General features: G+C 43.9%; 1 protein-coding gene across 3 annotated transcripts in view; it reads right to left on the bottom strand.

The window, feature by feature from the left end:
• Positions 1-13,457, bottom strand: part of LOC136577677 (uncharacterized) — a 31,383-nt gene extending 17,926 nt beyond the window's left edge. For all 3 annotated transcript variants that reach the window (XM_066577590.1, XM_066577591.1, XM_066577589.1), the window contains exons 1-3: positions 13,418-13,457; positions 7,124-7,422; positions 4,730-5,002 (exon numbers count right to left, since the gene is read on the bottom strand). In XM_066577590.1, coding sequence (XP_066433687.1) covers positions 4,730-5,002; positions 7,124-7,403 — 553 coding nt within the window. In that variant the 5' untranslated portion in view covers positions 7,404-7,422; positions 13,418-13,457. The remainder of the gene's footprint in view (positions 1-4,729; positions 5,003-7,123; positions 7,423-13,417) is intronic.
• Between the last annotated feature and the right edge of the window lie 460 nt (positions 13,458-13,917).

Raw genomic sequence — 13,917 nt, 5'->3', positions numbered from 1 at the left:
GTCCCCAGCCTCTTCCCTCGGACCCCGGGAACTTTCGAATGGTTGGGCATCAGTGACGATAAACTCCTCTGGTGGGAGAGGAACCGCTGCTGCCCAATCTAAGCAGGGGCCCGAGAACAGTTCCTGGGAGTGTTCCCGCTCCTGAGCAGGTGTCATTGTAGTGGAGTGAGGAGGCTGGGAGGAAGGAGGAGCAGCAGACAGAGGATTCGGATTTACAGCAGTGGACGGCGCAGAACTGCGTGTTGACGATAGGTTGCTCGAAGCACTTTCTGCCATCCAGGACAGGACCTGCTCACACTGCTCATTTTCTAATAACCGTCTCCCGCGTGGACCCATTAATTGGGCGATGAATGTGGGGACGCCAGAAACGTGCCTCTCTCCTAATCGCGCAGCAGTCGGCTGCGACACACCGGGATCAGGAGCTCGGCCTGTGCCCACACCCTGACTTGGCCCTCCGCGTCCTCGGCCGCGTCCACGTCCTCTAGGCCTACCCCTACCCCTCAGCATGCTGTATTACCAGTGATTTGATTTCACAGGCAGGAAATAAATTGGCGCAAGACTGCAGGCCAAATATAATTTTTTCCCTTTTTGGAAAACGAAAGGCCCCACTGCCTCTAGTGAATGAATAATCTAAGTTTAATAACTGTGCTGTGTCCCTGCTAATGTGTCACAGAACGTGAGGGTAGCAGAGTTATTATAACTCTGGCAGAGCAGGTATTTTTTTTCCCAATTAAGGAAAGCAAATGGCGAAGCCAGCAGTAAAGCGTAGCTGGGTGCGTATGATTTAGCAATGTTTTTCACGCAGCTCACACGTGTCCACCGCCCGTAAGGACGGACAGAGGCTGGACAAATAGATTTGTTTTCACTTGTTTTTCCACCAAAAGGCAGCACTGCGTATATTCAATGAACATGAGAAGTTTAATAACTGTGCTGTGTCCCTGCTAATGTGTCACAGAACGTGAGGGTAGCAGAGTTATTATAACTCTGGCAGAGCAGGTATTTTTTTTCCCAATTAAGGAAAGCAAATGGCGAAGCCAGCAGTAAAGCGTAGCTGGGTGCGTATGATTTAGCACTGTTCTTCACGCAGCTCACACGTGTCCACCGCCCGTAAGGACGGACAGAGGCTGGACAAATAGAATTATTTTCACTTGTTTTACAAGCAAAAGGCAGCACTGCGTATATTCAATGAATAATAACTGTGTTGTGGCCCTGCCTATACAATTCTTTCCCTGCAGTATCAATGGTGGGTGCAATGCTCTGCAGAGGCGATTTTGAGAAGCCCAAAAAAAATGCAGCACAGCTAACAGCAGCCTGGACAGTACTGCACACGGATAAATATGGCCCTAGAAAGGACCGTTGAGGTTCTTGAAGGCTACACTCACTCCTAACACTCTCCCTGCCTATGCAGCACTTCTGTCCCTAATGCCAGGTGCAACGCTCTGCAGAGCCGATTTTGAGAAAAAAAAAATGGCACTGCTAACAGCAGCCAACACACAGCTATCAGTGGCCCTAATAAGGACCTTTGGGGGGTCTTGAAGCCTACACTAACTACCAATTCTTTCCCTACAGCAGCTCCGGTATAAACAGCACTGTCCCTCATCTAACTCACCAGGCATCTGAGGCGAGCCGCGGGAGGGGCCGACTTTTATATTAGGCGAACACCTGATCTCGCCAGCCACTCACAGCAGGGGGGTGGTATAGGGCTTAAACGTTGCAGGGGGAAGTTGTAATGCCTTCCCTGTCTTTCAATTGGCCAGAAAAGCGCGCTAACGTCTCAGGGAAGGAAGTGAAAGTAACCAGAACACCGCATGGTGTTCGTTACGAATAACGAACATCCCGAACACCCTAATATTCGCACGGATATCAAGCTCGGACGAACGCGTTCGCTCATCTCTAATTATTATGCATCCATGGATACAATAGGACAATGTAAAATAAAAAGAGATCAAAACGTTATATGTTCCCTAAAATGGTAGCAATAGAAACAACAGGTCGTCGGGCAAAAAACAACCAACAATAGAGCACCATCAATGGAGAAATGAAAGGTTATGGTGGTCAGAAGAAGGTGACAGAAAGTAAAAAATATATATATTTCATTTTTCTTAAAGTAGGGCAATGAAAACAATATAAATGTGGTAGCATTGTAACCGTATTGACCCCTGGAACACTAAAAACAAGACACCCCCCCTTACAAAAGGGGGAAATTGCCTTTTTTCCATTTCACTCCACTTGGAAACTTTTTACCGTTTTTCAGTACGTCATATAGTATATCAAATGGTACGACTGAAAAATACAGTGATCCCATAAAAACCAGGCCCTCCTATGGGTATGTTGGTGGGAAAATAAAAAGGAAAGTAATGATGTTTTGAAAGCAGAGAGAAGAAAAGAAAAATGGCTGTGTACTTAAGGGGTTAAATCCAAAGTACAATGAACTGAAAACCAATCAGTAGAGCTCTCAGTGCATCTGAATCTATACACCACAGCGGTACGCAGAGGTTCATATTCTGGAAGTTCACCGGCAAGAGGTGTAAGTGCAGATAACGCTGCAGGACACATTCACTGACTTTAATGAAGAACTACATTCATTAGTTATAGTTTACTTTCACTTGGCCATCAGCTCCCACCATAACACACCAGCATGATATACATACCACGGAAAGTCCCTAAGGGTTTACCAGATGGACACCACCAATATGTCCGGAATCTTAAGGCTGATTCATATCTATAGTCTACCAACCCAGATCCTTGTTTTGCTCTCCTCTTATCTGCCCATATGAGAAGGTTTGAGGGACTATTTGGCCACTTTTCACACCTTGGCTATATATGTAAGGGGGGTGAGCAGAACTATGCTCCCCTCTCACTTATGATCATGGCTCAGTCACTGTTGGCCACTTTGAAGAATTCTGGATGGATATCTATATTTAAAGAGTAGCTACATTTTTTATGTACAGAATAGACAATTTAAGCATTTTTGCAATAGGCTTTATCAGCCTATTCTGCACATTTTACTTACAAAGCCCTCTTCAGCTGTGCAAGTAGGTGAAAACAGGGCTGAGAATTCCATCACCTTACTCACTGCATAACAGAAGGGGGCGCTCCAGCTGTGCCTGCTGCTGTTCTCTCTAGTACAGCTATATCCAATATACAAGACCATTTTATTAATGACTGCATTTTATTTAATGTAATCTCAAATATCTTTTGCGCCCCAATGTGTATCACCACCGCGTGCATTTTATAAATCCCCATCCCACTCCTGCCACAGTCCCTGGTGGTACACTATGTTAAAAGAGGCTGTTCTATTCGGCAGACGACTTCCCCCCTTACAGAACCCGTCAGACCCGATTGCACTGTCAGGGTATCAGTGCATTGGGTTATCACTAGTGTATGTCAGAAAACGATGCACTGACATGCAGATGATGCAATTGAGTCCAGCAGGCACTGTGAAAAGGAGAAGCCATCTGCAAAACAGAATAGCTTCTCCTCACACAGTGCACCGTAGGGATAGTGGCAGGAGCGGGACGGGGATTTATAGAGCACCCATGGTGGTGGGACACATAGGGGGGCAGGGGAGAGTTGAGATTACATTAAATAAAATGCAGTTATTAATAAAATGATCTTGTATATTGGATAGAGCTGTACTACAGAGAACAGCAGCAGACACAGATGTAGCATCCCCTTCTGTTATCCAGTGAGGTGAAGACAGATTTGCACAACTGTAGAAGGGTTTTGTAAGTTAAGTTTTGTAAAATTGGCTGATAAAACCTGTTGCAAAAATGCTTAAAATAGTCTATTCTGTACATTAAAATAACAAGTATAGCTGTTCTTCAAGTTGCAGGCTGTGCTGTTAAAGTTGGACACAAGAGGGAACTCAAGCATAACCAGAGAAGATTGTTAATAGAAGTCAATAGAGCTATTGGACTGTATTAGGAACTTCTAGAAGAGAATTCTGCTTGGTTGTGTAGCTCCATGTGACACTGTGGGGCAGGGCCAGTGGCTATCTTAGGACTGTGATGCAGCACTGAATTCAGTAATGTGAGAGAAGAAGGAAGCAGAACACAAAGGTGGAGGCCGTGCCAAAAGGTTCTCTATGCTGAGGAGCTACCAGGAGTGTGACTGCCAGCGACAGAAAGGGCCCTGACTACCCAGTTTACGGCATGTTGAAGTGTTGTCAGGGAGGACTTACTTCACTGTTTAACGGGAAAATAAGACACTTTGATAGCGTAAGTATGCAATATGGAATAACATAGAAGTATTGTTGCCAAAATACTGTCACACCTATGGCGCACTGAGTCTGCGAGGTCCAGGATATGCTGCAGAGCTCTGAAATTCTGGGAAGGTGAATGATGCAGGTGATAGTTACAAGATTGAAGTGACTTGTTATATCGATAAAGATATATTTGCTATGCTGAGTTATTACATAACGACAAATACAAGTGGAGCCAAATGATACAAATTACATGTTGTTAAGTTATTTTTGTAAAACAAATGCCACCTCCGCCTGTCCCTGCCGCGCCATAACGTGACCACCACCCACCTGATTCACACTTGTGTGAGTCTTCCCTTTCCACAGATATCACAAAAACCATCAACCACCAGATGAGACCCTGCAGCAGCTTCCATCAGTGGTTATCACTGTTGGTATAATTACTAATTAAATGAAAGAAGTCGTGGAAGAGAACAGAACTTTAGTGGACGTGGAGCCTTTCTACTCCTGGTTCATGGCTGGTACCTGCATTGTTGTGTGGAGCGTCTTCCAAGATGCTCTTTAGATTCCGTAGTTTGTCGTAGAGCATGTTGTAAGCATCTTGCATTTGTGCAGAGATCGGGGACTGAATAAATTTTGGGTCTTCACCGCTCAGGTTGGACGATTCCTTCTCCCTCTCGCTGATAAGCATCAGTTCACAGACGGAGACGTCCAGGCGTTGTTCTTGCAGTATTCTTCTCATGTTGCTATCACTGCTGTCCTCCAAGTCATCCACCAACACAATCACATTTCTTCTCCCTGAGTGGCAGACCATGTGCAGTTATTTACTGGGTCTAAGGGGATAATGTTTCTCCTTGTGGAGAGCACTGAGATGGTGTAGGGCATCTTATAGCCTGGGCAGTGCTCGCTGGGAAAAAAGGTATGTAAATAAACCAGAAATAAGCCCAATTGGATCTCTAGTGCCATTCATTGGATAGCAACCATATAAGTCAATCTCCAACCATTTAACAGGCCTTGGTGCTCACCACTTGGAGAAAGATTACATAGGAAAGCACATGAGTGCTGGAATAATCATCCACAGTGCCACCTATTGGAAGGTAACCACCTGTGACTATCTCTCCTCTTAATAGGCCTTGAAATATGACTGGGGATATAAGACAAACCAGAGTATCTATGTATAGACAGCTGATTCTGAGTTACAACTCTGCGTGAGAGGTCATTACTGTGAGCCCAAGGGGGTAATATTTCTTCTTGTGGAGAGCACAACAAAAGAGACCACTACAAGGAATTAAGAAGTCCCATAGGCCAAGCAATGCTCTCTGGGGGAAAAAAAATGCAAATAAGTGACAGAACAGTCCTCTACAGCATCACCTACTGGAAGAGGAACTACCCTAAGAATTAATTTTCAACCTACTAACAGGCTTTGAAACATGACCAGAGATGTAAGCCAAACCAGAATACAGCTCTTTCAGCATTTTTACCCTTCCTAAGTGTGCAGTAACATTCTGAATGTATGGTGAGAGGCCATCAATGTGAGTCTGTAGTGGCCCAGAGCTGGTAGGGCCCCTGCATAATGTCCAATGTCTGTCTCGTGCCAATGTCTTGTCAGTGTCAGTTATTATGAAGGAGGTTTGCAGATAACTTGGACCGTGAATGATCTGAATACCCCTAGAATCCTCCCTGCTGCACCATTACAACTTATTGCTGTGAGGCTGGGTTCACACAGGGTGGATTTGCCACAGTTTTGCCGCAGCAGATCCGCCCGCGGCCGCTAATCTCGGGATTAGCCAGCCATGTGGATGAGATTTCTCAGAAACCTCGTCCACACGGGACGGCCAATCCGCTGCGGTAAATCCGGTTTCGAAAGAAGCAGCATGTCTGTTTACTTTCTTTTTTTTGTTTATTTACATCGCGGCCGCGCTCTCCTCTATGGGAGCGCCGGCCACAATGGAAAAGCATGCGGCCGGGCCGCTTCAAAGCCGCCGCAGCTTAAACCGTGGCGGTTCTCCCGGCGGAAATCTCGCGGTTTTTGCTGCGGCTAAACCGCGAGATTTCAGACGGGAATCTGCCCTGCGTGAACCCAGCCTAAGGGTGACTTCCACTAGCGTTTTTTTTTCGCTGCGAATTCGCTGCGTTTTTTTCCAATTGTCAATGGAACTTTTTAATGTTAAAAATGCAATGCACCAAAAATGCAAGTTGCGTCGCGTTGCGATTTTAACATTAGAAAGTCCCATTGACAATTGGAAAAAAACGCAGTGCATTCGCAGCGGGGAAAAAACGCTAGTAGGTAGTCACCCTTAACATTAAGAGTCCCATAGACCCCTGCAGAAAAAAAAAACGCTGCGAATTTCGCAGTGAAAAAAAACTGTAGTGGGTAGTCACCTTAAGACTATTTAATTGGTTCAGAAGTGTTCAGTAAACAAAAAGAATCAACCGTTCCTGGCTCTTGTTCAGAAAGTTGCCCTGAGTGTGGACTACTTTATTACATTTGGAGATCCACCACAGAGGACAGAATGATGGCATCACAAGTGACAATTGGACTTAAGGTAACTCCCAGTTACAACCCTCTTCATCTTCCCCAGCAGTAACATGGTCAGGTTCCGAACTAACCCCAGGGGAGAGGCTGGTAGAGCCCTGTGACAAGGCCTTTCTTTACCCCGCTGTCTCCTCGGCTGTGAGCCCGCTCCTAAGACGCTGCAAGTCTGGGGGTAATGTTTCTCCTTGTGGAGAGCACCACATGCCTACATGGAGTCACTGATGGCCTCTCACTTAGCCAGACCATAACCCAACTTACACTGATGAAGGACAATATACTCAAAACAGCTGTCTGTACATGAGTACTTGGAATGGGGTTCCATTCCTACTCATATTTCAAGGGACTGCTGGTACATGTTGAGGAGCAGCTTCCTTCATCCTTACCCAAGTGTCTGGAGAGTTCCTCCAGTTCTTCATCATACAGAGAATCGGTCACATTTGCAATATTAAGGCGTCCTCTCTTCTTGGTGTGGTACACGATGGCAAAGGAGCTCTCATTTAGACCTCTGTTGAAGTTCCTGGCAGTATTGGATATATAAATGGGAAGCACGAGCTCCACAACACTCTGGAACATCCCGGTCCGCAGCAAGTTAATAAGCCACTTGTAGTTGTCCTCTCCATCTCTTGAGAAGATCCCGACTGTGTGTCTTTGGTGCCGAGTCATTTTACATTCGGTTCAGTTCCTGTGAAGACATCATGTGAATACTTTCATGACAAGCATGGATGGTGGGCGTACGTTTGTGATAATGAGATTGAGAGGATGGCCACAAAAAGACGAAGGATAGAGATGAGAATGAGTATTCCAAAATCATGTTTTTTCTCCAAATCTGGTTATCTCACACCTCACATGATGGATATGTTGAGCTAAGAGGAAAGGTAAGAAGATCTGCATTTTATTAATGAGGTATAGGGGAGCTCTGGATGATGCCTCTTCACCAAAAGCGTTGTATTATTGATGTCACATATGCAACAATCAGCAAGGGTCTCAACCATCCCAGATTCAGTGGGACAGTCCTAAATTTTGGGGGCTGTCCTGCCCTCCCAGGATGATTGACTTGTGTTTTCCTTTAGGATTTTATGAGTTCTGTGTATGACCGTCTTCAGGCAGCTACGTTCTGCAGTGTATAAGTGCCTGTGATGATGTTAGTGGACACATATACATCGAGAACCAACGCTGTCATAGGAAGATAGAGAGGTGACTCCAGCACACACCTCACCTAAGCTGCCAGCCCCAAGAAACCACTGCAAACATTATTGAGACGGGCTTGGTGCGGGGATGAGCGGCGAAGATGTGCTCTGTCTCAGCGGTGAACTTCCCTTCTCAACCTGGCCAAGAAGGTTGAGGGTCTGGGGAGGTGAAGGAACTTTACATGAAAGATATCATGTGAATGGTCACTCAGGGGCACTATTATTATGAGGAGGTCACTAAGGGAAACTATTATTGTAAGGGACACAAAAACCATGGCTTAAAGTAAAAAGGGCATGGCCTAATGTAAACACAAATTTGCTACTCGCACCACAGGAAATCTCCCACTTTTTGTTGTTCAAAATTTGGGAGGTATGCCATCAGTAACAAATAAATAAAATACTATACAGTAAGCATCTCATGTCAATAGTATGTGGTGTATCCTTAGCTCACGTTGGGTCCATACTATCTCTCTGTAGGCCACGTGACTCCAAGCATTGCATCATTAATGAAGCTGAAGCAACCTGATGGTTGAGGTTATTTTCTGTCCAACTAGGAGCGTCTATTCCTGAGGACATGCCATGGACAGAAATATGATAGAATAGAAGCAGCATCCAAGGAGGTAATTTGCAGCAAAAACTTTAATCCACCCAGGTAAAAAAGCACACAACGTTTCAACCACTGAAAACTGTGGTCTTTGTCAAGACTTGACAAAGACTACAGTTTTCAGTGGTTGAAACGTTGTGTGCTTTTTTACCTGGGTGGATTAAAGTTTTTGCTGGAAATTACCTCCTTGGATTTCGGTTCCTGTTGCTGGAGGTCTTGGATCCAGACCTCTTTACAGAAGCGTGCATACTCTACTTCCGTGGTTCCTCCCTCCGACGTATCTGAGGTATTGTGTGTGCTGTTGTCACCCTCTAGTTTGTGACATGCCATGGACAGTTACTAGGAGCACTGGTGTAGCTTTTCTCTATACACACTGCAGAGGGACACAAAGGGGTTGTATGAGATCAGAATGGAGCTTCTGTATTAAAAATACGATCTGTGGGATGAACCTGACAGTCACTTGAAAGGAGCTGAGCTGCAATACCAGACATAACCATGAATAAGAGTGGCACTGTTTCATATACCAGATAAAGCAGCAATATAAAACTTGACAAAGCTTGAAAAAAGCTTGACAAAGACCGACAGGTTGAAATGTTGCTGCTAGTGATGGAGGAATAAATCCAACTCTTGCTGTTTTTGTACCTTTATACCGTCACATCTCTTTTTTTAAAGTGTTATGTTGGTCCTTTAGATTCTGGGCTGTTTAGTGGCTCTGTATGATAGATCTGACTTGCTATAGAGGTGATGCTTTGTTTTCCAGTATAAAACTTCACAATAAAGAACATAGACCTGGAATCATTGCCGTCGGCTACATCAGCTGAATCAACAACTCTGGACCCAGACTCATTACTTGAAGGTAAACCAGATAGCGCCTCAAGGTTGACATGCAGTGGAACTCAGCACTATTTTGATCCTCCAATACCCGGGGGAGAGCTGCAGAAATAACTGGGGTCTCTCATAAGAGAGTGATCCCAAAGAAATGAAATACAAAAGAGCTATCAGCAAAACAAAAATTTCTGCGCTCAATAAATAGTGTGAAACCACAAATAGTGATCCGTCAAAGAAAGTATAGGAGTTACACTTACTGGGGAGGAGGGGGGTATGATGACCATGAGCCCCCTCCTTGAAGTGATGACTCCTGCAGTCTCCAAATAGATGTTTCCCACACGTTTTTTAAAAATGATGCAATAGCAACTTTAATTTCAAAACTTCGCTAAAATAACAGGCAACGCGTTTCAGTGCACACAGGCACCTTTCTCAAGCCATAATGTAACATAAAATACTCACATATATATAGGAGATAGATTACTTACAAATCATACCGCTGGTGGGGGCAGCCATATTGGGGGCGTGTCATAATGTGCCGACAGACACAAATAGCTATTTAAAGTTCACTAGTTGTCACGCAAAAGCATGGAAAAGTAATATCCCATATGGCCAGTTTGTTCGCATGCATCGGAATTGCTCCAATGTTGAGGACTTTATGACGCAATCAGTAATATTAAAACAACGGTTCCATGAAAAACAATACCCAACACAACTTGTTGAATCAGCCTACAAGAAAGCATTGATAAGAACAACTGAACAAAGAAGAGAGAAGCAGAAACAAAGAAATAAAAGAGCGGAAGAAGAGAATCATAGCCTTCAATCAAGATTTATAACAAAGTACAACACGCAACATGGAGGAATTCGAAATATTCTGCAAAAACATTGGAACATTTTAAAAGACGATCCTTTTTTACAAAAAAATCTATCTGAAAGGCCAATAATAACGTTCAGACGAAATAAAACAATTAAAGACATACTAGCTCCCTCTTGTCCTTTTAAAAAACAAAAAAATAAACATAATAAAGTTATAAAGGATACGAACCAATTGCTAAAACCGATTCAAGGCGTATTCAAATGTGGAATCTCTAGATGCAAATGTTGCACACATATCACGCATGGAAAAAAAGAAATACCATTATCAATAACAACTCCAAAAAAAACACACAAGATTCAATCACTCTTAACATGCAGTTCTAAATTTGTGATATACCTCCTACAATGCCCATGTGGGCTAAGATATGTAGGACGCACTATTAATCCTTTACGAACACGCATTAATAAGCACCGCAACAATATAGTGAATGGCTTCGAAAAACACAGCATTTCAAAACATTTTAAAAAAGAACACAATAAAGACCCAAGAGGTCTAAAAGTTATACCTCTTGAGAAAATTAAACCAGAAATATTTTCCTTACTGAAAAAACGAGAAATGTACTGGATTTTTCGACTACAAACATTAAATCCAGTAGGATTAAATGAAGCTCTGGAAAAAAATTTTTAAATAACACTATTTATTGAGCGCAGAAATTTTTGTTTTGCTGATAGCTCTTTTGTATTTCAGACTCATTACTTAACATTCATGGTGGGACCAGTCATAGAAAACTGACCAGCAATTCTTTATGACATGGGAAGTCACCATCTTCTGACCAGGACAGCAGAAAAAGTTGAGGTCTATAAGGATGTGCATCAATCCACATGGAAGACCTTTACTTGCCACGTATATATACATTACTCTACTGGTAAGATAATCACACAACAGGTAAAACATCACCTCCATCACGTCTGTGATTCTGTACAGGAGACCATCATTCTGTAGAGGAGACCATCGCTCTGTATAGAAGACTATCGCTCTGTAAAGGAGACTGTCACTGTGTAGAGGAAACTATCACTCTACAATTTTACAGAGGAGATCATCATTATTTGGAACAAGAAATACAGGATGGGAACACTATCCCTAACTAATGTTCATGTGGCAAACCTTGCTTATAAGCAGGGCAATCACCTCACTAGAGGTCAGGAACATATGGGCACTACACTGTCCCTAAATGCAGGATAGGGAAGATATTTAATGCAGATAGAAAAAGCATTGTAGATAACATAGTATTTGGCAGAAGTGAATAAACCTCCACACAGAATAAAGAGCCACAATTACTTAGCTGACAGGAGCCCTCTGTCTCACCAAACATCTCAGGCAGGACAATAACCAGCATCCATGTAGGGGCGGGCCCAGAATAAATACATTTCCATTATGGTTGATTGGCCGGCTAGGGACAACACCTCCCTGTTGGCTAAACAGTCCATAAACCACAGGTGATGTCATAGGAGGGTTGTGAAGAGGGGCACATCATACACTATGCCCACTGAGGGATTTCCATCATGCAACACCTCAGGGGCAGGAAGTATAAGGAAGAAGGCACTCATTGGTGCCCAGTGCCAAATAAATGTGCAAATGCATTGAAGGTGTGGTCATGTGGGCCAGGGTGGATGTCATGATGCCACCCCTACTCTTCTTCCTGATTGCAGGTCATTTATACCTCACTCTACAGATAAGATATAAATAAGAGAGACAGAATGAAACGTCTACAGTGCCACCTATTGGAAGGCAGGATTCTTACAAGCCTTGTGACAACAGCTGGGAAACAGAAGCAAAGCCAGACTCCATGTACAGACTGCTGTTTCAGAATATTTTCTCTTCATCAGGTGTACAGTCTGGCTTTGCTAATGAGAGGCCTGGATGGGGGTCTGAAACAGTATATTTTCTCCTTAATGAGAGCACCTAGATGGTGAGTGAGGAGACTCAAATGGCAATGCACGCTCCTCTGGGTAATATGCAAATAAGGGAGATGAAATAAAACCTACCCAGAGCCACCTATTGGAAGGCAGCATTCCTTCAAGCCAAAGTCAGACTCTTTATACAAGTCTTGTAACAATAACTGGGAATTAAAAGCAAAGCCAGACTCACCATCTAGGTGCTCTCCCTAAGGAGAAAAGATAGCGTCTCTCACTAGCAAAGCCAGACTCCTACTGTACACTGATGAGGAGCAAATACCCTGAAGCAGCTGTCTGGCTTTGTATGGAGTGTTACAGATAAAGCCATCATTATTCTGCATGTATTGTTATGTGGGACTTCTATCAGTCTATAGAGCAGACTATCTCTTACTGGTAGATGTACTGTAGAAATATCCAAACAGTTTACGCAAGGCTGTTTCATCCATAGGCCAAGTAGTGCACTAGGCCCCCTGGGAAGCAGCACCTTATTCAGTTGTGCTTGCGCCCTATGAATGTGAATATAGCTGAAAACCAGGAGGAAGGGGTGCAAAAATCATTAAAACTCGTATTAACATGGCAGTGAGCAGATAAGCCCCCTTTATGCCACCACTTATTACCATGGAGCCACAGAGTGGAAGTTCATCATCATGGGACCATAGAGGGGGCTTATTACTTTGGGGGCATAAGTGAGCATTGTTATTTTTTTGGTAAGCATAGTGGGGCATATATTACTGTGTCAGGGCATGATTGCATAGGGGACACTTCGGGGAGAATTAGGGTTAACAGCAGAGTGAGGAGAGTGTAGGTCATCACTGGAAAAAGTCTTCATGGCAGTCTGGGCCCACATAGAGAGAGGGCCCTGTTCATAGCCTCGGGTTGAAGAGCCAACTTGCAGTGGAGCAGGCAAGCAGAAAGGAAGGGAGTCCTGTGAGGAGCAGAGCGACTGCACTGAAGGAAGGAAGACAGGAAAAAAGGCAAGCAGCTGCATCCAGAGAAACAGAGCATCACTAGGAGAGCCCAGCAACATGCGAGTCCTTCAGGGAGAATCAAGTGAGAATAAGTCTGCATTATTCTCTGGAGTGTAGAAAATGTCTGGAGGGGCTACACATGGCCACTTTTGCACTGGTCACACCAAAGTGTTAAAACGTCCCTGATCCTGCAAGTCAGACAACTGCTGTACAGGTGACAAGTTCTCCACAACGAGGACCATTCATCACCATCAGAATTCACACCCAGGTGTCCATTTGAATCCCTCCAACCCCAGTCCCTGCCATAGTCTATCCATTTACCTGTACATCCAGGCTTCTGTGCATGTGCAGAGACTTCAGAGCTCTGATCTTTGATCACTTGGCACAAGCTGCAGAGTCGTACCAGGAAGACAGCGGAGAGAAAACAATAATAAAAAATCAGGGTGTGGTGTGAGAGATTAGACCCAGAAGGGACTGTGGCATCTGTTACAGTTACCAATAACATAGTGTATAAGGCTGAAAGAAAAGACTTATGTCCAACCAGTTTAGCCTATTATTTAGCCTATTACCCCCACTGTTGATCCAGAGGAAGGCAAAAAACCCCAATGAAGAAGAAGAAAACTATTTTCCTCATTGTAGTGGAAAAAAATCCTTCCCGACTCTAATCTGGCAATCAGAATAACCCCCGGATAACCGACTGTTCTGAATAAAATAGGAATATAACATGTAATATTGTTGCACTTAAAAAAGGCATCCAAACTCATCTTGAACTCTTTAAGTGAGTTCGCCATCATCATATCCTCAGGCAGAGAGTTCCATAG

This window comes from Eleutherodactylus coqui, chromosome 8, assembly GCF_035609145.1.
Source record: "Eleutherodactylus coqui strain aEleCoq1 chromosome 8, aEleCoq1.hap1, whole genome shotgun sequence".
Taxonomy (NCBI): domain Eukaryota; kingdom Metazoa; phylum Chordata; class Amphibia; order Anura; family Eleutherodactylidae; genus Eleutherodactylus; species Eleutherodactylus coqui.
This window is presented reverse-complemented; position numbering and strand designations above follow the sequence as displayed.